Here is a 25557-nt window from a genome sequence, read left to right on the forward strand (position 1 = left end):
TTATGGCATAAAAACAGAGAATCCGACGCTGGACAGTGAAAACTCAACACATGATGTGAAACATGACGATTAGGAGGCGCAGCAGGTGATGAGTGAAGATTACTGATGGTCAATAAACGATAAAATAAATCATATATCGCAACAGGAAAGAAACTAAAGTGGACATAGCAATAAACCAAGAGATGATAATACTAATCAAAGGAAACTAAATGGAAATGAATGAAGAACAAAATGCAAAAATAAACTAAGAAACTAAAGTAAATACAGAGGAATAAACTGGTATGGCAAGACCTTTCGATCAATAATTAATACAGAGGACTGTATGGCAAGAATAAACAGACACTATTTCCAGATAAAAGGAAAAATAATATTGTTGAAATGTCATGGGTTTGTTGAGACCACATCCAATACTGAGAATAAATATCTTACAGACCATAACAGTAAATAACTTATCACTTATGTTTTTTAATTAGATTTATATTTATTTCTTCAATATTATTTTCCATGTCAGTGTTAATGCCATGAGGCTGAGGACTCCATGACACTTTCAATTTGACTCATTAGGATTTAATTAAGAACCATATTTGTTCTTTGTAATTTCTGTCCAGTAAAACTATTAATCTATAAATCAGTAGACAGATCTATATAAAGATATAATCCATGTTTCTGTCTCATATTTGTACAGCATTAAAAGGATCTGGAACTTTTGTTTTTCCACTGAAAGCTCTGGTTTGCACAATAAATGCCATGTGGGTGAACTTTTATGGATGGTACTCTGATGTCCCATTCTCCTGAAGGCAGCACAGAGCTGAACCACCAGAAACCTACAAGAAGAGCTATGATTAATGTAGTTACAGTTCTATCCATGTTTTCATGCTGCAGAGCTCAGTCGGTTTGCAAATAGATCAAAGTTTAAACTGGCATGTTGAACATCTTTTATCTGGTCATTTTGTGGAATATTTAACAACTAGAAAATGGCACAAAATAAGAATATTTTTTCCACTCTCATTGGCTGCTGTCAGGCCTACTGATGTTAAGTTGCATTTTTTTGTAGACACCAGTGAAAATAATTGCTATTCCCATGGCTTTTTTGTTCTCTGGGAAATTATTTTTGATGATAAATACAGAAACAAGCATAAAAATCAAAACACCTACAATAGTGACAGTAATATTAATAATAACATAATAGTCAGTGCAAAGTAGCCTGCAAATTCTTTGGTGGGGGGCGGTGAGGGACCTGGATATGGGATAGGGGGTGCTGGCACAAAAAAGGTTGAGAAACTGATTTAGTTGGTTATGTTGCATGCTCTAAATTACTTGCAAAAACATTGACTGAAAGGACTCATTTAATGTTGAGGGATTTTTGCCTGTAAGGCAAACCTTTAGGGCACAGACATTTTACATTTTGTTTTGAGTTGAAATGAACTAAAGTCTTATTTAAGTTTGAGTGTTTAGCTTGTTAATTGTATTGTTAGAAGCAATTGTTTGCACTATTCAAAGACACTTTTTATTAAACTGTGGCAATAGCAACGCTATAGTTCATTTCTATCACCACTATAAGTTTCAGGCTCAGGATTTGTTTTTTTACTTTAAGCCCTGGTTAAGCATCCTATACTTTAACAGTCTATTAATTACAAGCAGTAAATCTGGTGAAGGAGCAACTGCAGCCTAACTCCAGATAACTGGTTTATGATGAATTAAAAAGCTAATAGTTTATAACCACGTTGCTCTATAAAACAGCAGAATGGCAAAAAAAAGTAGTTTAATAATCTGCACAATTAGCACTTGAAAAGCAAAACAAAATTAGGTGGAGTTCTGTACATGTTTAGGTTTTTATACAAACATTGTAGAAACTATTTTTTTCTGGAATTAAAATCAGTTTAGCAGCACATCTTTTACGTTAAAGCGATTAGATAAACTTCCACATGTTTTTTTGTTTTTTTTGCTTTAAATGCCATTTAAAACTGAACCCGTTGTTTTTCCCCTCAAGGTTATCATCAGATCGAGAATCACACACTGATGCAGAGGCTGAGTGGAAACCTTAGGAGGGCGCTCAGGATAAAACTGTTACACTTGCAACATCCCTCGGTGAAATTCACACCAAAGACTCGGTCTGTAATTTATGTTCTCCGTTCCTAACAAATGTCAACCACGAAATGCAATTTACAAAAAAAGAAAAAAAGAAAAATTGGCACAGAAATGGTTGATTTCTTAAGCTGTGGTGAGAGAATGAAGTAAATGGTCAGACATCCTGTAAGTCACCATGAAGCTCAATAACCAACTTGTGACGCACGTTCATCTTCCAACATCTGGCAGCATTTAAGTAGTCATCAGTTCTCCTCTGACAACCAGCCACAAATACATCACATTTATTTATTTATTCTAAATGGTACTTAGTCTTAAACACATAATTGGCCAGGTTATTTCCCCACACCTTTTTCCTTCAAGCTGTGCTACTGTGCGCTACATTAATGGTTTTCAATCACATTTTGAAGCATATTAAGGTATTAAAGACCTTGAAGACTAGTCGAAACAATGCTTCAAACAGCTAAAGTAACAATCTCCAACGGCCTTTCTATTGATCGTCTGCTGGGGCAAATTGTGCCAGAAAATAATCATGTGCAACATATGATTATTAGAAAACATCAGTTCTCATACTGTAAAATATTTGATTTTAAATGTTGGGTTATAGGACAGGGTTTATATTTTATTAGCAATATATATTTTAATTTGAAAGGAAGAAGGACCCATTTTAAGCCTGACAAAATAAAAACAAACATTTTCTTCATTCCAATCTAATCCATAAGAACTGACAAAAAAAAACCATGTACACCATCAAAACAGTTTACAGAAAATATTACACTTGTAAACCGTTTTGATGGTGTGCATGTTATGTTTTGTTGGTCAGTTCTGACCTATTAAATTGCGTTGAGGTTTGTCAAGTTACTAAATGAGTCCAAGTCTAAAACTCTCTTGGTAGTTGGGGTCCTATTAAGTGATATGCAGATTTTTTTTTAGTTATTTTTTTTTTTTTGAGAAATTTGAGTACTTTGTTAAATGGTAAACAAAAAAAATAACTAAAATAAAAACCATTATAATTGTGCATTTTTTGGGGGAAAACTAATTACTAAATTGTATCCTGCAAGTGTCTAAACTTTGGGATTTTGTTCCACTTGGCAGAGTTCGAACACAACTGGCCTAAGTTATACTTTCGTAGTTTACATGAAGTATTTATGCACAGCTTAATAATATCACACAACTGTTACCCAGTTTTTTTTCACAGCCACTAATTGGTATCAGAGTCTTAGAGCAGCAGAGTGTGGTACAGACTTGACACAAAGAGCTTCGTATAAAGTCAGTGGAAACATCCTTTTTGGGAAAGGGTCTGATGTTTTAGAACTGAAGTTCTGTGGTTAAACCACTATGAGTATCATTTCTTTCTTTTTGTTTTTTTTTTTTTTTAGGTTTAGTTCTGCGAATTCCTTTTATATGTAAATGCAAAAGATATACAATTATTGTTATGAGTGTCACAGTTCTTTACAGATTGGCTGTAACCATAATTACTAAATATTTTTAAGCTATTTTAAAATCGCAGGTCTTAGAAATATGAATAAAAACATTAGTTGGCAAGAAAGAAATAACTAGCCCAGTGGCATTTCTGAGTTTGTTGCACGACTTCTGCTGCTTGAGAGAGTGGAGATCAGAGTAATAGTTCCCCAACCTAAATAACCACCAGCTTACAAACGACACTGCAGATGCTAAAAGGAGAACATTAATAGGCAAATTAGAAGTGCCTAGATGCTAAGATGACACTGAAGTTTTTCTGCATGTGTGCCCAGCAGTACTTGTTTTAATTTGGAGGACTTAACCTTGCATTTTGTCTAAGTTTGCATTGAACTGCATTTGAGCTTGGTGACAACGGTAACAAACTGATGCAACAATAGCCTTGTGGCTAAAAAATCTTTGAATGCGGTTTACTAAAACTGCTGATATATTTAGCTTGAGAGAGAGAAAACTAAAGATTGTTTTATATTTAACAAAACTAAAGAGGCGTCGTTAAACATTACTAAGGCAACGCCGTTTTAAATGTCAGCTTAGTAAGCTACAACCATTGTCTGTAATGATGTGAAGACAATAAGCTGAACCAAGCAGTGCTAGCTAGCTAGCTAGCTAATGTCAGCCTGTTTTGCTTCTGTGACTCTACAAAACAGAAGAATGAAAAGATAATATACTTTACTTGAAAACTACAATTATATTTAGCAAGTTTATTTCGGATTCTTGCAAAAAATATATATCGATATTAGAGATCACATTATTACAACTGTAATAATCAATGTTATATTACTTTAGTAGCAGGAGGAACACATGTTGCTCTTCTGTTTTAAATGAGAGCATTTACTTTTACATTTTTTTTTGTAAATGGTACTTAAAAGAAATGTTATTTCCACCCTAACAGGCTGTTTAAATGACAGTCAGTAGTAACACAGAACAGACATAATCCATCCTTTTATATTGCATTGTGACAACTCACCAGCCTGATAGTCATATAACGCTCTGGCACAGATTCCTCTGTCTGACGTTTCCTCTACAGTCATTTCATAATTGTTGCTCTCATCGACCTGCAAGAGAAACGACATTAACTCACGCAGCAGATTCAGGTACGTCTTATGATTGAAGTGTCTTTCTGCAGAGAGGAGAACACCAACCTGGGCAGGCTCTTCATAAGGTGTTTCTTCAACATACGAGTTAGCAGCTGGTGCCTCCTCTGGGGAAAAAATATAAAACACAAAAACATAAAAAATGAAATACTGCGAGATTAGGGACCGTCACCTGCCAGCAGGTGGCAGCACAAACAACCAAGCAGAAAAAAAAAAAAAAGCTACTCAAAGTAAACAAAGATAGCTCATTTAAATAAATGGCAGGGTTGTGAAAACTGATCAATGATGGGTTAAAGGTGATGGGAAATGAAATGAACCCCACCTTTCCTCTCTTCCTGGGGAGGAGTCTCCTGCTCCTGCTCATCTTTCTCAAATGTGGCCTGATCATCATTCAAATCCGGCTCTTTAGGACCCAAAACACAAGCACAGACACGCAGGTAGACAATGGAGCACATTCACAAGTCCACACAGGTTCAACGCCGCCACCGGACCCACTTGGAGCGTTCGTTACGTTACCAAAAAAAAACAAAAAAAAAAACATAGGGAGTCCACAGGACGAGCTGAGCGTAAAGCGTGACGAAGAATGAAAATTAACATCATGAGAAATGTGGAGAGGATGACAAATATGACGAATGAAACAGAGGTTTTTGTGTGTAAAAGCCGGAACATGAGTTATACCAGTCATTCGCCGCTTTAAGCTGTAACACTGCCTTATTTCCAACACTGACGTGTCAGAGCAGCACATTCTCATATCGAGAAGAATCTTTGAAAAATCTGAAAGGTGTGGCGTGCTGCTGTATTCAGCCCATCTGACTCAGTACTTTGCAGAATCGCATTTCACTGTAATAACAGCTTTCAGAGTATGTCTAATAGATTTGCACATCTGGTGGAAATATTTCTCCTCATTCTTTGCAGAAATCTCAAGTTCTGACAGTCTGAACGGAGAGCAGTCTCGCTGCACATTGGGGCCTGGGCCTGTTACACCAGAGTTGCCATGGAAATCCTGGCTGCTTCTCTGAATAACGTCGTCCTTACCTCCACCTGTCAGCTTAGGTCGACAGCCACGTCTGTTTGCATTTTCAGAAGATGGACTGAACAACGCTCTGACATGTACTGATTTATAGCTTTACATTTCCCCACATCTCTGGGCCATAGGTGAACTGTATTTACTAATATGGTGACTTATGAATTTACTGGTTTGCCCTGGATGCTATTTTGTGTCATCAGAATAACGGGGGCTGAATACAAATCAAATCCCACACTTTCACGTTTTAATGTGTGAATCAGCCAAGTGTTATTTTCGATGAAAGCCGTTTTTTGGAAATATTTTACTCAGGAAGTTGATTCTCAGTAATAAATCAATCAGAAGTAGTGGGTGTGAGTAACATCTCAGATTTCCTATCACTTTTTGTTTTGCTACAATTACTTTTGATATGACTTGGGTTTAGATGAAGGTGTGTTTCAGTCTTCCTGTCAATATGTGTATGTTTGTGCATGTGTGTGTGTGTGTGTGTGTTAAGCTCAGACCTGTGGCACGGACAACAGCAGCTGGCACAGGAGAAGGAGAAGCTTGGCGCGGAGGTGAGCCGGCTCGCTCAGATTCGTACGCTTGCTTAGACAGAAAAGGGCTTCGAAGTCGCCCTGAGCAGACAAAACAAGCACACCCCCCCAAACACGGGTCCACAAATGGATGAGAGAGAAGACAAGGAGGAGGCAGACTCAGCGGAGGAAGAGACATGGTTACGGAGACAGAGTTAAGTACGACCATGAGGCAAACTAGACAGTCTGATGAAAAGCTTCGAGTATGTACAGTCACACCTACCACTCCCTGACGGCAAGTCAGGAAAGTGTTACGCTGATGCAAGGTTGGCTGGGGCAAATTAAGCAAGCCGTCAGATGCTTCTGCTGGGGCAATACCTGGCTGAGGGCTGTCGGGGGCAGCAGAGGGAGCGTCCGAGTCGCTGGGAGTCACTCCTCGCTCCCGCTGCTTGAACATTTCCCTGGGGTTCACGGCGCGCTGAGAGATCAGAGAAGCCGCTTCCTACAGAGGAAAAACAAGAAATAAAAAATTAAAAAAAACAGTAAAATACGACAAAACGCCTAAAATCTAGATTCATTAGTAGGCGAAAAAGTTTTAGTAAAGATTTTTTTTTTTTTTTTTTAAGAAATTTGTGCTGCAGATCTAAACTGGAAGAAGGAAACAGAGCTTCAAAGATGTGAAGCTTAAAGAGGGCGAGAGCCGAGGGAAAAGGTGCTTCAGGAGAGACTGTTTTTTTTTTTGGGAAGGAAAACTCACGTTGGCTTTCTCCACAGAGTCGCCTCTCCTGACTGCTTTCCTCTGAGCTGCATCGTTCTGCTGCTGCTGCTCCTCCTGATGGTGTCGATATTAAGTTTGGCACGATTTTCACAAGATATGCGCACTACGCCTCTGGGTCATTCTGCCCTTTCGCCAAATCACACCACCGCATTTTACCCACAATCACCTTTTCGCACCCATCGATTATTCAGCAATTTAAAATGGTATCCGTTTTCCTCTTTGTAGAAATAAGTAAATATAATAATTGGTGAAGCATGGATCAGAAATTTCTTGGGCGATGCAGATGTTTTGAAGACAACTGGGGTTTGTGACAGCGGTTGCTGCGAGACGTTTTTCCCGTTTATGGAACAGACTGGATTTTTATTAAGCTTAAAAAAGTGTTTTGAGGCATTTAACAAGTTGTATTTTTAAAAGATTGACATTAAAAATCAACAGAGTAAGTCAAATGGTTCAAACCAGTTCGAATTTCTAATAAAAAAGGTAACAAAAAGTAAGATATTTTTCAGAAAACCTGGCATCACACAGCTTCTCCACTGGTTTTGGCTTTGATCCATATTTATTGGAGTCACACAAACATGTTTGATAGCAGACTCCCAGTAAATGTCGTAAATTGTTTTAATCGTAAACTGCTCAGCTATGTAAATCATTAACTAAAAGTGTGTGCCAGTGATCAAGTCTGTAGGTGTACGTTTGTCTGTGCCAGTGTGACTAGAAGTCACTTGCAGTGTTATATTTTCTTTTCTTTTATTGTACATCTATTTTTTGTAACCTGCCGAGAGACCGCAGATGAGATTTAACTTATGCCGTAATCCATCAAATGGTGACATTTATGTTTGAGCTGCACACAGTCCCTTTTCAAAGAAAGTTTACTTTCATTATTAAAGGATTTATTGTCCAAGCGAGGGCAAAAATTTCCACTGTCAATGTCCAAAACGTCCTGCAGGGGGCGCTATTATTTTTCACTGATCAACCCAAACAATATCAACACAGGTATGAAATGGCGAAGAAGGAAAATGCCCAGCACTCCTCAGCTACCAAAACAGTGTTTTATAGTAAACCAACTCCACTTAAATAAGAATCTGTTGTTCATCCCAGTCAGCAGACTGAAGAGCTGAAAAGCATTTAGTCGGCTGTCAGTCAGACACTTACCCAGCGTTGCTTTTCCTGCTCTTTGCTCTCAGCTTCCAGCTGCTGCTGATACTTCCTGCCAGGAAATAAACAAGGAGGACGATCCTGTTAAAAGATGCTGTTACAAACAAGCCAGAACCAGAGCACACGCTCCCTACTTTTGTTGGTCGATTTGAGAAGATCTCTCCTTGTCCCTTTTGTCCCTCTGCGCTGCCTCTTTGGTCTCTCGGTCTTTCCTCTCCCTCTCCAGCTTCTGGCGCTCCTCCTCGGCCTTGCGACGGTCCTCCAGGCGACGCTTCTCCTCTTCTTTCTAAAAAAAAACAAAAAACAAAAACAAAAAACAACGGATCAGAATTCGTTTGAAATTTTACACCATTAAAAACAGAGAGAGAGACAGTCTCATCACTTCCATAAACAACTTCAACCTCAAAAACCTGTAGGAGTTTCAATATAGTTCAAAAATATTTAGCACTTCCTTTTAGACCAAGATAGGAACTTGGACGGTTTTTCTTTTTTCTCTACACAAAATGTTTCCATGGTGCCAACCAAGCAGATTCAGTGTGCAAGCAGAATCATCAGTTGATGATTTCATCAACTGAACATCAGTCTTGTGACCATCTGAGGTCAGAGCGAACCTCCACAGATCTCCATGGAAACAGTTCTACAACTGACGTACCTCTGCCTGTGCCCAGAAGTTGTCTTTATTGGTCTTCCTTATTTCTGACATGGCGTTGGTTTTCTGGTACACTGAACCCTGAGGGGAGACAAAAGCACAAAACACTGTTTAAGTATAAAACAGATACATAAAACCCACAGCAATGCAAAGTGTTTGTTAAACCAGACACCAAAGCACCTCGCCTCTATGTTTTAGCTCTTCTAGATTCATTAAAGCTGCAGTATGTAACTTTTATAAAAGCATGTTTGTTTTTTTTACATATTTGTTAAAAGTGTCGCTATTTTCTGACAGTATGAGGAAGATAACATGTGGGGAAAAAAAAAAAAAAATACAAATATCAAGCTCCTCCAAACCCTCTTAGTGCCAAAGACAACCAATCAGAGCCAAGGGGAATGCGTTAGTGCCGTCTGTCACTTTTGTGTACGCGCTGATAAATGTGCAACAGCAGAGACACAAGAAGAACTGCTCATCTGCCGTCATCGGTGGCTAAGCTAACTAGCCTGAGCATTCGTGACGGGCTCCGTTATAGACAGAGAGCAAACAGAGGGTGCGAGCAGCACATACACAAGCTTGATTGACAGTACCGAGACCCTGCTGGCTCTGATTGGTTGTTTCTGACCGATCTGTATTTCTGCTGATTTTTTCACAGATCATCCGTCTCGTTCTATACTTTCAAAGTGACAGCTTTATTAGATATGTAAAAAAAACAAACACATAAAAACAAAAACATCTTTCATAAAAGTTACACAGAGCAATTTTAAAGTAAAATATACAGATATATTTTATGTTCTATGTCTACACTGTGTAATGATAAAAATGTGTTGAGATTTCTTATGCTGTTGGGGAGGGAGCGTACCACGGGCCCCTGAGGGCCGCTGTCCTGGAAGCGGTTGGAGGCTTCCTTGTGGAAGCTGTAGTTGGCTCCTGAAGCTTTGGCCACCTTCTGCATGATCGCCTCAGGCTCCACATCCTCATCTGCTCTGGCATTGATGGTGACATGGGCCCCCTGGAGCCGCGGGGAAAAAAAAAAAAAAAGACTTCAGTGCTCTTTCAGCGCACAACCACATTTTAAAATGTTGCAACAAGCAGCCGCCATGCGAATCAAAAAGAGAGTAAGTCACTTTCAGAAAGATCCACGCTAACCAGCTCAATCCAACTGAGAATCTGCGGCCAGACATGATGATGAGATTGAGGTGTTAGGTCAGGGTGCACCGATTGCAGTTATCTGGCCGATCACTGATCGTTAAAAAGACTGACCAATTTAAATATTGACTGACCAATTTAAATATTGACTAATACCGATTTTCAGAGCTGACTGATTACAGTCAGAGTAAGGGGTCTTTTGCCCCTGGAGACAGAAAACATTTCTGTCTCCAGGGGCAAAAGACGTACCTCAAAAGATTAGCAAAAATATTTTGAAAACCATGAATCATTTCCTTGAACTTCAAAAAGCGTGTGTTACTTTGTGTTGATCTATCGCTTAAAGTATATTAAGGTTTATAGTTAAGTTAATGTGAAAATGTTCTAGGGCTTTTCCAAAGCCCTGAATTGTTTACTATCATAATCTTTTCAGAAACTACAACTTTTAGCAGCAGAACTACAAATTAAATAGAGCTAATGTTGTGCAACCTTGAGGCTAACTCACTTCTACCATCAGAACTGGATGCAGTGATAAAAAAAGGACAATTTTACCCTTTTTTGTTTAGTATCATTAGGTAGAATCATAATTATAATTTAGACATGTGACTACTAAATACCCAGATGTTAAGTGCAAACTTTCAATAAACAACTAAGATTCAAAAAAGAGTTTTTGCCAATCCTGTGATGGCAATTTTCTCAGCAACTGTGCTGACAGAAAATGATGCAGGATAAAACTACATGCCTTTTCTGACATTTTGCAGCAACGGCAAGGTGAAAAAAGTTAAGCTAAAAAATAAATACATAATCTTTTTCTTCCGCACTACCCGTCACGCTGTTATTAAAATAATTTTTTTCACAGTAAAAAAAAAAAAAAGAAAAACACAGAAAAAGTTGCATATTTCATGTAGCCTCAAACATTCGCCATTACCTTGAGGAAATTGGCCATGGCGCTGACGTGGTTTGCACATATTCCCTTCCTGGCATCTTTCACACCCTCTCCGGTCTGAAACGCAAACCATTATCGAAGCGTTTAACGAGGGGTGACTGCGCCGCGCGTTTAATTAAACGCAGGACAGAAACCATGCAGCACTGACCCAGTTGATGAGGACATATTTCGGCAGACCGGAATTGGGATCCTGGACCCGGCAGAAAGCATACATCACTTTTCCACTGTTGAGCTCCTCAACCAGCTCCTCCAGGCCTCCATCTGATGCACAAACATTGTGGAAGAATTCGATGGCTTCTTGTGGTTTGTTGTGTAACTGTGCACATATTTTCCCCCCCTCTTGCAAATGTTGGGCTTTGGAAAGCAAAGACCAGCAGTTCTTTTGTGCTCAGATTCGAGCTCCACGACTGCATGCTGACAGAGACATTCCTGCACGCATTTGATAACAACAACAACAACAACTGGGTTATTTACCTCCTTTTTCTACCAGGCGAATGTCATTGCTGTTTCCCTCGTAGGTGAACAAGGCCCTGTGGAAAACACAAGGACGTACAGCGTTTTATCACTCATTAACCCATTTTAAGCATTCATGACACTTAAGCCCCTCTTCCCACGAGATCTTTTAGGGAAGTAGAGTTTTGTAAATGCGGCTGCTGCAGTTTTAATCCTCTTTAGAAACAGACATGTTAGTAAACTTTCTAGGCTGCTGGCCTTTGTCTTAATTGAAGGTTTCATATAATTTTATTTGCTTGGCAATTCAAACTATTTTGTGTGTTTTACATGAAGCAGAAAATGACAGAAGTATCTGCCAGGTTTTAACTAGAGATGCATCAATCACACAGACTGGGTCACTGAAGGTATTCAGACATCATTTTAAATGCTTTTCATAAATATGAATCAAGACTAAAATCTTCCACTAAATGTACATATGCATCAACCAACAGCTTGGTGCTATACTAAAGTAAAGTAACCATTCCAATGGGATAATCTTATAAATTAATTCACTTTCTGTTGGATTTAAAATGTCTATCAAAGCAAACGGGTCACACTTTTCTTTTTTAAAGTGACATAGTCCATAATGGGGGACAAAAAAGCAGAAGGGTTAAAAAAAATCAGAAATCGGTATCGGACAGGGGAAGCCAGATCAGTGAAGTTTCTACTTTTAACCAAAGACAAACACTGAAAATACATTTCCTTCCTATTTGCGAAGTACAAACTACTTCTTAGAATCAGAAACCAGCTCTCTCCGAAAGTAGCCAAAGCAAAGTCAGATCCCTATTCTCCTTTTGTTTCATCCAGTCTGCAAAACATAACGGGAAGAAAAATAACTAGAGTTACTGAATAAGTGAAAGAGGGCTGTAAAAAGATAAAAAAAAAAAAAAAGAAACACAGGGAAACATTCAGAACATACATTTAGAGGGAGGTCCGAGCTATAAAGGATTCCCGGAGCAATTTCCCCTTTGGATTAAGTAATTCAGGTCGGAGTTAAACACTGCAGCGGTCATCAACAGGTTTCTATCTAGAGGCAGTGTCAGCGCTGTGAGGTTTGTTATCTGAAAGAGGAAGTCTCTCAGTTTGCCTCGCACATACTCAGTCATGTTTAGCCTCTATCTCGCCAGGAAGTGGGTGAAATAGGTGAAAGTCTTACCTCAAATACTTCATTAGATCATTTAACAAGTGCTACAAATATACATGAGGTAACATTTCACTAAAATTACATGCTTCCGTGATTACCAGGTATTAGGTTAGCATATTCCAAACCTTAAACATTCCTGCCAATCAGTTGTCAGCACGACAATTCATCCCATGAGAAGAACTCTAATTTATACTGAGGTTATTATTATCATAAATTCCAGCAGGCAAATACTAATAGAAATCAAGTTACCATGTAAGTCAATCAAATTCAATGCAACTTATTTGACGACACACTCAAAGCTAGCAAATGTTGTAAGCTAACCCGAACCTCTTGTGAGGCGCTAGCGCCGCTTTAAAGGTGGTGCCCCTTACCAGTTCGTGTCGGATTTTTCATCCACTACTTCTTTATAGGCAGCTGTTAACGCAGGGCCATTTTTGCTGAGGTTAACAGCCATCGTTTCTGCCGAGTACAGCTAGGGAGCTAGCTCTCTGCGGGCTGCGCCCTTCCTGCAGGAGGAGTGGCAGCGATGCTGACTTTCAGCTACATTCGCCCAGGGTGTGCTCCATATTAGGCGCCGAGACTCCCGGATGGAGGGGCTCCTCAACACGTTTTCGCTTGATAATATACATGACTGCAATTTCATGTCCTGTCCGAATCATTTCTAAGAAGCACCGCTTTGTTTCTCAAGAGAATTGGTTTATAGACGAATATTTCCCTTTTTAAATAATGTGTAGTTCTGCCTCCGTAAAAGCCGCGCATGCGAATTTGTTAATCAAATGTACCCCAGTGTGCGTCGGTGAAAGGTAATCAGTGGCCATCTACAAAAAGACACCCCCTGGGCAAGAAGGGTTTTAAAGGCCCCCGAGTTATAAAAACTAAACACACTTCAAATAAAGGTTCGTGCTGAACCTGCAAAAGTATTCACTATATATATTTTTTTCCCCAACTACAAACTTCAGTGGATTTTAATCAATCAATCAATCAATCAATCAATCAAATTTTATTTGTATAGCACATTTCAGCAGCAAGGCATTTCAAAGTGCTTCACATAATTAAAATAAAAGCAGCATGTGACATTGTTTATGTGTTAAAACAACACAAGCAGCACAACTACACAAATAAAAACATAAAAATATACATAGTCAGCTCCCACAGTCAATATGTGTAAAAGGACTTTCATTGTAATTAGGATTTTTTTTTATCAATGTTCCTTGGAGACATTTGTGTTTCAAAATAACTCAAGCTCAGACTGGCGGGCAGTTTTGAAGTCTCGCCATTGGTTCTCAATCGGATTTCAGCGAGGACTTTGATTAGGCCGTTCTGACATATGAATACGCCTTGATCTGGCCAGGGGACGATAATCTTTACTATTCAAATTGTCTTTATTTGTACTTAAATGCAAAAATATATAGAACTGAGGAACACTGAAAAGAATACACCAGGTTTTAAAAAGACTGCCAATTAAAAAATAGGTTGCTTTATGGTAAAGTTTAAGAACCACAACGGCATTTATTTTATTAGGTAACAAAGCAAACATTTAAAATGAGAAGTACATTTTGTTGAGGGGGAAAAAAAAGAAACATTTAAATAATTTCAGTTCCATATTAGCCAAAGTTATCGGGAACTTCGGTGGAGAACCTTGAGTTAAATAATTTATTTAGACATGTCATCACCGATGTGCACAATGAAATTATTGCATGTCTAGTGTCATCCTCCCACTGAGAGGTGAAATTCTGCACCAGCCCCAACTATTTTGCAGGCGCTAACAGGTATTCCTTCCAGTACTGCCCTTCACTTAGCTCGCATCATGTTGCCACCACTGTGTGTCACCGAGAAGGTGTTGATGTTCTGCCATCCAAAGTGTTTTGCATGTAGGTCAAACAAAACAACTTGGGTCTTCGTTCACATGTCTGAACTTCCCTCTTTGGGTTTTAGCAAATTGCACACAGGACTTTTCATCTTGACAGTTTCGTACAGGCCACATTCGTGCACGCGTGACTAACGGCTCACAAGTTTCCTTAACACTTTCAGTTTATGTGAAATGTTTTTAATGTGAAATGTTTATGCCTCTTTCGACACCATCACTGGCTCACTAGCTCATCGTATAAACACACAAACACCAAAACAGACAGCAGTAAACCAAGATGAACTTTATTTTCATGTTATAACAATGTCATTATTAGTTATCTTGTTTCTGCTATGTAAAGACATGTAGGTTCACGGTGGCAGTTGAAGTATAATTTACTCCAAATTTTCAGATGCGTGAAGGCAGGTTCTGCATTCCGACAAAAGCCATGACATTAGTACTGTTCAAGCAGGTTCCCCGTGTCTTTGAACGGGACGAACAACCCAATTTGGGGCTAAGGTCTTGACAGCTAATTTACGGTTAACGACACATCCTCCAGGATATATAAAAATGAGGGTTAAGGCTAATAAATGTTTTAGTTTGAGGTGTTAGGCAGATGAAATGTAACAAAATCCCTGATATCTGGCAAATGGCTGTGAGAAGGTTCTCCAGAGTGCAAAGCATGCCAAAGCTGCCTATAAAAAATTCTACGGCGCACGCTGGATAGAGAAATTAAAATGTGGCATCGCTCGTATTTATACTCGAGGGCGAATTGAGCTGCACAGCTGGAACATGTAAATAGATGACTGCACTTGAACTGAATTTATAGAGCAACTGGATCATGCAGCTAAGCCTTTCACTGCATATAGAGAATATACTTTTAACGCTTTAGAATGCGTTGGTTTTTTTTCTAGAAATTGTTTTTAACTGGCTTCTATAACAACAGCTAATAATAATCTATGTTATGTGCCTAATTCAGTGTTAATTCTACAAAGCTTCTACAATCAGTCATGCTTAACTATGCACCTTCCTTGTGTTAAACCTATTCAATAATGCCTCAATAGCAGAAAATAAAAACAAAAAAACATTTCCCTTTATATTGGCAGCACCAGCATAATGAGACACAATCACAACTTTTCTTATCTGCCTTGTCCAGCAGTGGAGTATATTAAAAATATGACATCATGACACTTCACAATCACGTTCAGTTTTTGTGACATAAAGAAAAATAATAAGCCTAAAACTAAAAGCTTTCGAAAAATACAGTCACATATGTATAACCCAGACAAAATGTGTTACTGTCAGTTAAATCCAAAACAAAACTTTGCAGACCCCTCATGAACATGACAAAAAAAAAGAAAAAAAAAACAACAAAGCTTCATATCATCTGTTTAAAGCAATTTATAGTGTCATCATATTTAACGTGTCAAGTAACTAAGTGCTCACGACTTAAAATGGCAAAGTTTTGCACAGACTCCTCAACAACAAGGGACACCACCATAAACTAGAGGGTCCTTGTATTACAGTAAAACAGTAGCGTGTAAGTCTCATTATGACATCTGAAAGCTCATGAAATCCTGGTGTTCTTTGATGAATATCAAAAGTCCTGCAGAGGGATAGTGAGGATGACAGTACTTCTTACACAGCATTTATTTGTGCGCAACACATTGCCTCTTCATGAGAAATTGGCTTTTTCTTCTTCTTTTTTATTTATTTTTTTTCCTAAGGTGAATAGAGATGAGCACTGTACATAAAGGGAAGATAATATAATGGGTCGATGCTCGTCAAGTCTGATAACTTGGTTAGATACCTGAGTAACTGTACCAACGGGGTGGAGCACAGCGGAGCATTAAGTGGAGGACTAGCCGTGTTTGTAGCTACGTTACACAAAATGACAGTAGTATTGTTTTGCACAATGAAAAGATCAGTGACCGGTGGTTATTTCTATCGTATACAAGTGCAATGACAACGTGTGTGAGAGTAGGGGAATGGAAATCTAGCCCATGGGGTCCCAGAACACTGACTCTAAAACAGTAGGTCTCCAGTGTCTTCAAAACTGTAAAATTATTTTTGAGTTTCAATTACTGACGACAACCGAGACTAATTTGTTTTGTTTTTTTTTCTTTTGAGTTTCACATTATTTTGGGGTAGAGACAGTTACTGCCAACAGATAATCGATCTGCCGTACCCTTTTGTGTTCAACAAGAAACATTCTGTCTCAATTGCACATCTACTAAACAGTCTAACACAGAAAGGCCACTAAATACATGAAAGTACAGAAATAAGAAGAAATCCAATAGGGTGCATGAAGTACCTCTGAAATGAAGGAAAAGCCACTCTCCTAGATCGAAGAGTTTGCATCTCTGCAGAACAATAGCACGACGATGAGAATGAAGCGTATGAATAACAACCGTGATAATTCACGACAGAATGACTACCAGTTTACAGTCAGTGTGTGGCATCAGGGACTGTAAAGAAATTCCAGTATTCCATATGGGAGCGCTTTAAGTAGGCCGCCGGGTCCTGCTCTGCAGATCTATACCGGTAATGAAGGACAGCACATTGTAGCAGCTCAGCACACCAAAAGCCAAGAGGCGCCGTACCGCGTTGGATCGCTTCCTTCTCAAAATGTGGGCTGTTTTGTTTTTTAAACTTTTCGTTTCCCTCATCTCCGTTGTTCATTTGTATCAAGTAACAAATCCTTTGTGGGTTCTTTTGTTCTCGTTTGTATTTTGATCTCCCTGGTGTTCTCACATAGCATACTTCTGTGTCCATTCTCTTGCTAGTTTGTTGTACCTGGAAAAAGCAAGCAACAGTTTAGATTGGTTTCAAGTTGGATGCTGTACTCTTTATAAACCAGTGGTGTCCAAAAACCTCAAGTTAAATGCACTTGCAGGCCCCAATAGTGTCATTAATTTTTATTTAAAAAATAAAAAAAGAAAAATTGGGAAATGATTTTATCGTGAAATTTTCAATTGTTCCAACAATAAACTGGAAATGCCATATTTTGTTGAAAAGTTCAAAGAAGACTATTGAAAGGATACATTGTGGAGGCAAAATATAAAATAGGTATCTTATATCTGCCTTTTTTTATTTTTTTTTTTAGAAAACTTCTTAGAAGATTAGCTCTGATCTAAAATGTATTCCTAAACGGTTCTCAGCAACAAGCACATATAAAGCAGGTCGCTCTCTTTGCAAACACTTGCTGCATTTAGCCAAGATTAATCCCTGGTTGCACCGAAGTCGTCATTTGAGTAAAACCAGCTAATTAGTTATTGAACATATTAAATGAGAATTTGTCCAAGTGGCCAAAAGCCTCACAAAATTATTTCAAGGGCAGTAAATGAACATTAGGACACACTTTGGAAACCTCTGATTTAAGTTTATTTCCCTAAAAACCAACCAACCAAACAAACAAAAAAATCAGAATGCACTCACTTTTCCCTGTCAGCTTTGTATGTATGAGCAATCTCTGGAACCAGAGGGTCATCTGGATTTGGATCACAAAGAAGGGAGCAGATAGACAATAATACTGTGGAGAAATAAATGAAAAGCTTAAAAGTTAGACAATAAATTTAATAACTGTCAACTGGAGAAAATATTCAATATCTAAAAAACACATCTTGTCCAAAAATCACAACATACAGAAGTCTAACCAGATTTTAGGTGTTAGCAATCTACATGCAGACATGATGCTGAGGTTAGCTTTCTTCCAGCCTCTCCGTTGTAGTTTCGCCTTTAACTCAAATTGCTATAAATGTGACCAGAGTCAATCTCCCTGGGTTGATCTTCTGAGATGATAATCTGCTTCTTAGTACTACTTAAGCACATTAGTACTACTAATGTCATTTGAACCTGGAAATTACTTTCCCATAATCTTCTACTTTACACCATTAGTCAGCTGTTTTCACTGTGAAGTCCACAATCAAAGTTTTTACATAAGTTACATTCACCGACATCAAAAGGTTCCTCCTCTGCCAGGACTGTAGTTGCTTTAGCTTCTGTGATCTGAGGATCGCAGCCAGCAAAAAGGCAAATTACGGAATCCGATTAAAAACTGCGAAATCAGAACAATGCAGCAATAACACCAGACTGTTCACGGCAGTTTTGACAACAGCCATAACTTTCACAGCCATTACTTGTGATTATTTCACATCGGCTGCATTCTAAAAATAAATTAAAACCACTTATAGCCCAGAGGAGCTTTGTAATATTCACTGATTTTGCAAAGATTAAAGGCTGAGTGGTGTCTGAGTTTCAGAGGAGCATTAACCAGCCAGACATGCAGCAGCAAATTCACTTAATAATAGACAATTCTTGGGGTCATGATAGTTTTACAATGTTAATAAGCAGTACTTCGGATATATCATAAAATTAAAATATCATAACATGAACAGTTCAAACTGTTGAAAATATGGCTTTGATGAGAGTATTCATTTGTCCACCTCCAGAAATACTTCTAGTGCACTTTCCACTTCCATTAATGACCATTTCTGTTTTGACATCTGACTGCATTAATGTTTTAAATGTCAGTAAGGGCTACATGACATTAGACAAAGATAATATGCAAGATAATTTTGGTGAATACTGTGATATTTTGGACTAGTTTGGTCCTGGTTCATCTGCTTTACAAAGATTAAAATATGGGGCTAAGACAACTACACTGCTTCCTGAAAATGGTTCCTCCAATGGAAAAGCATCTCTGAAAGAAAACTCATGTGTTGAAGCTGTTCAACAGTAACAGTATGAGGCCCAGACTGCTACTATCCTCTTACACACACATCACTGCACATTACAGAAACTAAAGAGTTCCACATCCCTCCGGTCCAAATGTAATGGAATTTCTTTTAGCAAAATGAAAATGTCAGAAATGTCTACAAAGTTAAATACATTTTGAATCCCACATTTGAAGCAATAATTTGACCAAAAATCCATAATCTGTACATTTCAGCCAATTTAAAATTTCTATTTTGTCCAGCGAAAATTTCTCTAGAAAAAAAGGTGGTCTAACTTTTCTGCATCAAATATCCTCTTCATCAATGTATTGTCACATATAAGAGTGACTTTGTAATATTCTACATCCTCAATAGAACAGGTTAGAATTTAGAAATTTGACTTGTGAAAAGTAGAAATCCAAAAAACAAAAACAAAAAAAAAAAAAAAAACATGCAAAAACATATACATTCTCATTCTGTTTCTGTCAAAAGTCAAAGTTATATTTGCGGGGAGAAAACTAAAAAAATATATATTTTTTTTAATTAATTACCTTGCTACATATAATACTTAATGCTCTTTGTTGGTTTAAAGATCCTATTTGCTACAAAACATTTGAGAAAATGCACCAATCGCATCAATATTTTCAATTACTATATCACCCACCTCTACTTTTATCAGTGCTAGTGATTCCTTTAGCAACTAACCGGTATTTACCTTTTGACACTGTGAGTGCAGGTGACCACTGTGACCTCAGGATGTCCAGACAAATACTTCCATTGCTGTTGATATTAGGGTGGTATATTTTTGTTGTGAATGCAACCTGTGGCAAAACATGAAATAACATAAAAGTAGTCAAAAACCATCTGCATTCTACTAGTATTAATGAGTTAATCGTGCCAAACTGGAAAACTACTAAAGTGTAAGACAACTCTTACTTTTGGTGGTTTGAAGGGATAATCTGTTGGAAAGTGAATGGTGAGGAAAAACACTCCACTCTGGTATGGGCTGTCACTCTGGTGGCATAGAAACAGAAACAAAGTTACAATACATTTAAATAAAATCGCTTCATATTTTAGCTGAAAGTTGGAAACAGATGTACTTACTGGACCCATTATTGTTGCCTGCCAATGAAACACTATTTAGAAAAAAAAACAATTATATAAATTTGATATACTGATATAAAATTCAAAATACACAACAGAAAATATTTATTTTGTACGACAAGACAAAATAATTTTAGCCAGGGTGTCCTGGTATTAGTATTATTATTACATTCAGCCATACGTCCATAACACAATACTTACAGTCATCACCGACTGGTCCAGCAGAACACTGGGCAGGAGGGTCCCTCTGCAGGTCGGACAGTTCCTTGAAGAAAAACAGTCACACATATGTTTAGCTTTGAATGTGTGAAACCATTTAAATGCATTTTTATAAAGGCTTAACAAACAAACTTGCAGTTTTATTAAACAATCTTTTATAGCTAATGATTCAACTATTATTACCGTAACATAAATGTACAAAAAAACAACAACAGTACTTTCTGTTTATTTTAAACCAGTCCACATTTTAAGCTCACACTACATAGGGACAGTTTTTACTATGAGTGCAAACTTTCAGGAATCTCCAACTTATCTCCATGACTCAAAGTTCAAACTAAAGTATTTTTTAAGTTGTATGACTAAGTGACATTAGTCACAACTTCTCTGGAGCATACGTGGCAAAAGAAGTTGCAGCTGGCAAAGACCAAACTAAGTTTTAGAGTTGTTCAAGTTTGTTTCGTAATGCAGTTTAAAACTGTAGGTTTTTTTTTTAATCTTAACTGCAAAACCTGGAAGGAATTTGTTAATAAGCACATTAATATATTTAACAGTAAAAAAAATGTGACCTACTGGCTAAGGTTATTACAAGTCAATTCCCTAATACTTATTCCAATTGTTTTTTTCTTTTTTAAAGGCAAACCCCATTTTTTTTGTTTTGATATAAAAGTCCGACTTATGCAACATATTTCTTATGAAACATGGCAATAAGTTTTACAGCTAAAAGTGTTGTTTGTAAGTAATTCAAATTATCCAACGTGTCTAAAATATAAGTAGCACAAAACTTAATCAGAAACGTTTTACATTAAAAAATGATTTAAAAAAAAGTGATCTACTTGTAGCAAAATAAAACTATTCACCTTCTCTGCTATTAACCACAAATCCAACCCAACAACAAATAAACATATTAACACAATCAACACAGACAGCAAAACACTAGACTCTTAAATAGAAATCAATCCTGTTATTTAACGTCACTTGAAAGGAAGCCTATTATATAAATACACACCATAGCCTGCTCCAGTGGCCCATTTGCCATTCCATATATGGCAACACTGACTGTAGGGTTCAAATTTGGCAACCACCGTGCAGCTGTCATTCAGCGAGTAAATACATCATCCGCTACAGCGTTAGAGAGAAACTAAAAGGATTCTGACCACTGAAAAGCTGGGAAATTATCCGGAAATCTTTGCCATGGCAACCAGTCAATCCAACGTCCCCACTTCATAAACGTACCGATAAAAGCTAGCCAAACGTTAATCTGTGAACTGACTTCTGAACTACTTTTATCCCAACAGAAGGACAGGACACATTGCAAAGTTTTTTTGTTTTTTTTTTTAAATAGAAAACATTTCAGCCAAACAAGCAACAATATTTAAAAAGCGGTTCACGGATTATTGTGTGCCAACATCACTGTAGCAATGCACCAACTGGGCCAGTGGTGGTCAACTCGCCTTTGTCTTTGAATTATTTTTGAAAAACAGCCCAAAGAAACACAGAATTGAGGCAAAATTTAACCGTAGAAATGTAACACCAAGATACCATCTTTAAACAGCGAGCCATTTTAAAAGAGAAACATCCACGACAATGTTTGGCCTGTTATGAAAGCAAAAAAAAAATACACTCACCTTCTGAATTCTTTTCAACGCCATTGCTCCAGTGGCTGGCTATGCTAGGTAGCCTGTCAGCTAACAGTTAGCACCTCAGACATACAATTAGGATTCTGCGGCCGCGTACCGATAAATTCAGCTCTGCCTTCAGTCAAGAAATCACATCTGAGATGCGGGAGGTATGGGCGTTTGGGCAGGAGCACAACTAGTGCGATAAACCTTGTGTCTTTTTTGTCGCTCTTACTTCAGACAGCAACAAAACATCCGGAGATATTTTAGCAGTGTGTGTCTGACTCCTCTTCGTGCTAAGCGAACAGTTGCTATCGCGAGACCTATGTAACAAGGGTTCAGAGCAGTAAAATAAAATAAAAATAAAAAATAAATAAAAAAAAACCCACAAATATTCTGCAATATTTAATTTTGAATTAAGCATACGCCAATTCAAAATCTTACTGTCCTGTGCTCAAGTTATTCTAAAAAAGTGACTAAAAGTGATAGGCATTTGGAACCGCTTGTAACTTCACCCACCTTGACAAAGGTTCGTGATTATGGCCCTAAAGTTCCAGTTCAGGTTGGTCCAGTATGGCAGACCATAACATATTCGTTCACAAGTTTTTAGGCGATTCTAGTAATACATGTTTTTTGTTTTTCCTCTGGTAAAAAAGGCTTCTTTCTCTAAGCCCTACTCTGAAGACCAGGTAAAGAGAAACAGATTGTCAGATTGCTGTGACATGTAAACCACAACAAGTTCACCTTGGAAATGACTGTTCCTTCAGTGTATCTGCTTGTTTCTTGAAAGCTTGCCTGATCAGTGTCTGTGTTGTCTTTTCTTCAGTTTTGCAAAATGTTCAAATTTTTACACCACTCCTCATTTTCAGCTGTAAGATGTTTGAAGGTCACATCTGAAAAGAATAATTTAAAAAAAAATAAAATAAAATAAAACAGACTTTTTATTTAGTCAGGTTATCTAATTTGCTCAATATTAAAATTTGTTATTTGATCTCAATAATTTATGTGTGGGGGTTAAAAAAGGAAATATTGTTAGGAAATGTAAGGAAAACTTTGCTGGGACAGCTGAACTTTTTCTCAGGTATATAGTAGTCTAGAACTGATTAATTGGTTTAATAAATGTTTCATGACAATAGCTAAACAAGATTCAAAACAATTTCTTTTTCTTTTTGGTAAAAAAAAGAAGAAAAATCAAGGCTTCAGTAATAATATTTATTACTACATAATTTAAACTTTTAAAACTGTGTGGCTCTCGTATTGTTTAATGTAAGCACATGTCTGATTTAAAAGTAATTTTTGCAGTTCTTTCAGACATTTCTTTTCATAGGAGAGGTTTTCGTTTGCATAAGACATAATGTATTCGGTGACTCCAGGTGTCCACAAGATGTCACTATTTGAAAAGAACAAAAGTACAGCAATCACTCAACAAGCTCGAAGTATCGTGAACCTTTCACTTAACGATATTTTTGCAAAGTTTATTTTTATTTTATTTTTTAAACTGAAACTCCTTGTCTCATTAGTGGAAAACTGTTTGTTTTCAGATAATCTGTTTTTTTGTTTTTTTATAAGTGGGGATGTGCATAACAATGGATCAGAAGCAATGAAAGTCAAACGGGTATATTATTTTCATGTATATAAAGAAAAAAAAAAGGGGGGGGGGTCTTTGGAATTGTTCATTCAACACCCAATCACTGTAAAGGCATATTCATCTGAGTCAGCTGCATGCTCCGGTTTCTGCACGGCCTTGTCTCGCAGAACCGCATGAGCTCCCCTTTATATGTCTTAAACAAGGGTGAAAAAAGACCTCTCATTATTTTAGAGAGTGTGCATGAATGGGACGTAGTGTTCATTCTTCTTAAATGGCTGATTCAGTGTCAGGTTGACGATCCTATCGTCAATGTGACACTGAGAGGGACCATTTTCCTTTGGAAAACTGAAGATTCCTTCAGATAATATCTTATTGTTTGCTCATCTCGGTGCTCTCAATGACCTGCCTGTCCTCGGGGCCTGCCAGTAATCAGATTCAGTGAGCAGCAGAGGTAGCAGTTTGGGTCTTGTGCAGCAGGGGCCTTGTGTTCTCAGTTTGTCTACTTGGAGAGGCCATTTATCAGCATGCGGTTTTCAGACAAAGTCAAGCCCACGCGTTGTTGTCTTTAAGCCTCAGTTCACAAAGCCTCCCAGGGTCGCCCTACTGTAGCTCCTTCTGCAGTCCCAAATTATGACTCTTTGCTTTCCATTGCTTGTTTTAAACCAGCGGGGCTTGTAGCTGCCAGAAAACAGCAGGGACCTCTGCAACGGAGATTAAAATGCTGGCTTGTAACATTTCGAGGAAATGTGTAGTAATGTTTGTGTCTTTATGATTAAAACATCGCTGAAATAGAAGGGGATTTCCCACCGGTGCCTATGGTTGTTTTTAGTTTTAGTCGCAAAAATCTCGCATTATCCGAGGTTTAAATGTGTCAGAAAGAGCGACTGTGTGAGGTTATATGTTTTCTGAGGATTATAGTGATGTAGTGTTATCTGGAAGCACAGACTCAGCAGACTCCCGTGATCTATCTTTTTTTGATCACATGAAAGTTCAACTGTAAACGTTCCACTCACTGTGGAAATCATACTAACGCTGCATCTGTGCCTCTGCACATTCCCTTCAATAGCACTTCTTTTTTTTTTTTTTTTTGTTCCCACGGTTGCCATGACAAAGCACATATGCTTGCTGTCATTTTCAAAATTAACTTAAATGGCTCCTGCTAATGTCTAAATTATCCAATAAAAGCACTACCAATTAATGGCAGTGCACAAGCCTGGGCTCACAGTCCCCCCGAGGTGTCCTACCTTCGGTCAGTCTATTAGCTTTCTGAGGGCTCTCTTATGGAACAAAGATCCATTGTTCCTGCGTACTAAGAGATATTTGTTCACTCCTTGTATCAGTGGTCTTGATTTGATTATACACACAGGCAATATGTGCAAGCAGTGCTCATGTTTGCAGTGAAGTCAGCACTCTGCACAATCAAATAATTCTTGAGCTGAGCAACTGGAAAAAAGGGTCATTATGTATGGAGCAATCAGAAGTTCATGGCTCATTTCCTTAGCTGTGATTTGATTTTGCTTGTCAGTGTTAAGGTGGCCTCTGACCTGGAAAGTTTCTGAGTTTTTCTTTGTTTTGTTTTGTGTTTTTTTCCCCCTCAAGTGTTTATCTTTACTTTTGTAGCTTTCGTTGCAGGTATAAGTTTAAAAGTCAAATCAAATATTAAAAGCAAATACTAGTGAGTTTTTCCATACGTCTATGGCTTTCTCTAAGGCATTGAGACAAGTCAGCACACGAGTGAGAGCTTTTCTTATTTTGTTATAGTTTTTTTTGGCTTGCGGGGCCAGTGTGATGTAATCATATAAACATTTATAGATTCAAGGATGTGCTTATTAAACGGTTTTAACAAGCATGCAAGGGATTTAGTTTTAATTACAAGAAAAGGTTCTCACACTAAGACAAGCCTTTAAGCAACATTTTGCAACATCTTAGCTTGCTAGATAGATAGATAGATAGATAGATAGATAGATA

General features: G+C 37.8%; 2 protein-coding genes and 1 long non-coding RNA gene across 10 annotated transcripts in view; 1 reads left to right on the forward strand and 2 right to left on the reverse strand.

Annotated features, from left to right (window-relative positions):
• dbnlb (drebrin-like b) overlaps positions 1–13084 on the reverse strand; it is a 16511-nt gene extending 3427 nt beyond the window's left edge. Inside the window, exons 1-14 of one of the 7 annotated variants that reach the window (XM_007563985.2) lie at positions 12873–13076; positions 11340–11395; positions 11014–11126; positions 10848–10922; positions 9636–9785; positions 8780–8857; positions 8262–8413; positions 8125–8179; positions 6955–7029; positions 6576–6699; positions 6186–6299; positions 4981–5061; positions 4707–4765; positions 4532–4619 (exon numbers count right to left, since the gene is read on the reverse strand). In XM_007563985.2, the coding sequence (XP_007564047.1) occupies positions 4532–4619; positions 4707–4765; positions 4981–5061; positions 6186–6299; positions 6576–6699; positions 6955–7029; positions 8125–8179; positions 8262–8413; positions 8780–8857; positions 9636–9785; positions 10848–10922; positions 11014–11126; positions 11340–11395; positions 12873–12955 (1303 nt within the window). In that variant the 5' untranslated portion in view covers positions 12956–13076. Of the gene's footprint in view, positions 1–4531; positions 4620–4706; positions 4766–4980; positions 5062–6185; positions 6700–6954; positions 7032–8123; positions 8180–8261; positions 8414–8779; positions 8858–9635; positions 9786–10847; positions 10923–11013; positions 11127–11339; positions 11396–12872 lie in introns of all 7 variants that reach the window. The other 6 variants (XM_016677650.1, XM_007564004.2, XM_016677671.1 and 3 more) reach the window with 6 other exon arrangements.
• LOC107837631 (uncharacterized) lies at positions 1231–25250 on the forward strand. Its single transcript, XR_001663672.1, has 3 exons — positions 1231–1599; positions 22622–22629; positions 25237–25250. It is a non-coding gene; the product is annotated as an uncharacterized LOC107837631 (long non-coding RNA).
• On the reverse strand, positions 14637–22301 carry ube2d4 (ubiquitin conjugating enzyme E2 D4). 2 transcript variants are annotated; one of them, XM_007564016.2, is made up of 7 exons: positions 22011–22301; positions 20368–20431; positions 20167–20198; positions 19999–20076; positions 19778–19883; positions 17786–17879; positions 14637–17143 (listed from the first exon to the last, which is right to left on the reverse strand). In XM_007564016.2, the coding sequence occupies exons 1-7, from the start codon at positions 22032–22034 to the stop codon at positions 17098–17100; spliced, it is 444 nt and encodes a 147-aa protein (XP_007564078.1). In that variant the 5' UTR covers positions 22035–22301; the 3' UTR covers positions 14637–17097. The 2 variants fall into 2 exon arrangements, with proteins under 2 accessions (XP_007564078.1, XP_016533172.1); XM_016677686.1 differs by lacking the exon at positions 22011–22301 and adding an exon at positions 21392–21510.
• Positions 25251–25557: the final 307 nt, after the last annotated feature.

Source organism: Poecilia formosa, unplaced genomic scaffold (genome assembly GCF_000485575.1).
Source record: "Poecilia formosa unplaced genomic scaffold, Poecilia_formosa-5.1.2 Scaffold5, whole genome shotgun sequence".
Lineage (NCBI taxonomy): Eukaryota > Metazoa > Chordata > Actinopteri > Cyprinodontiformes > Poeciliidae > Poecilia > Poecilia formosa.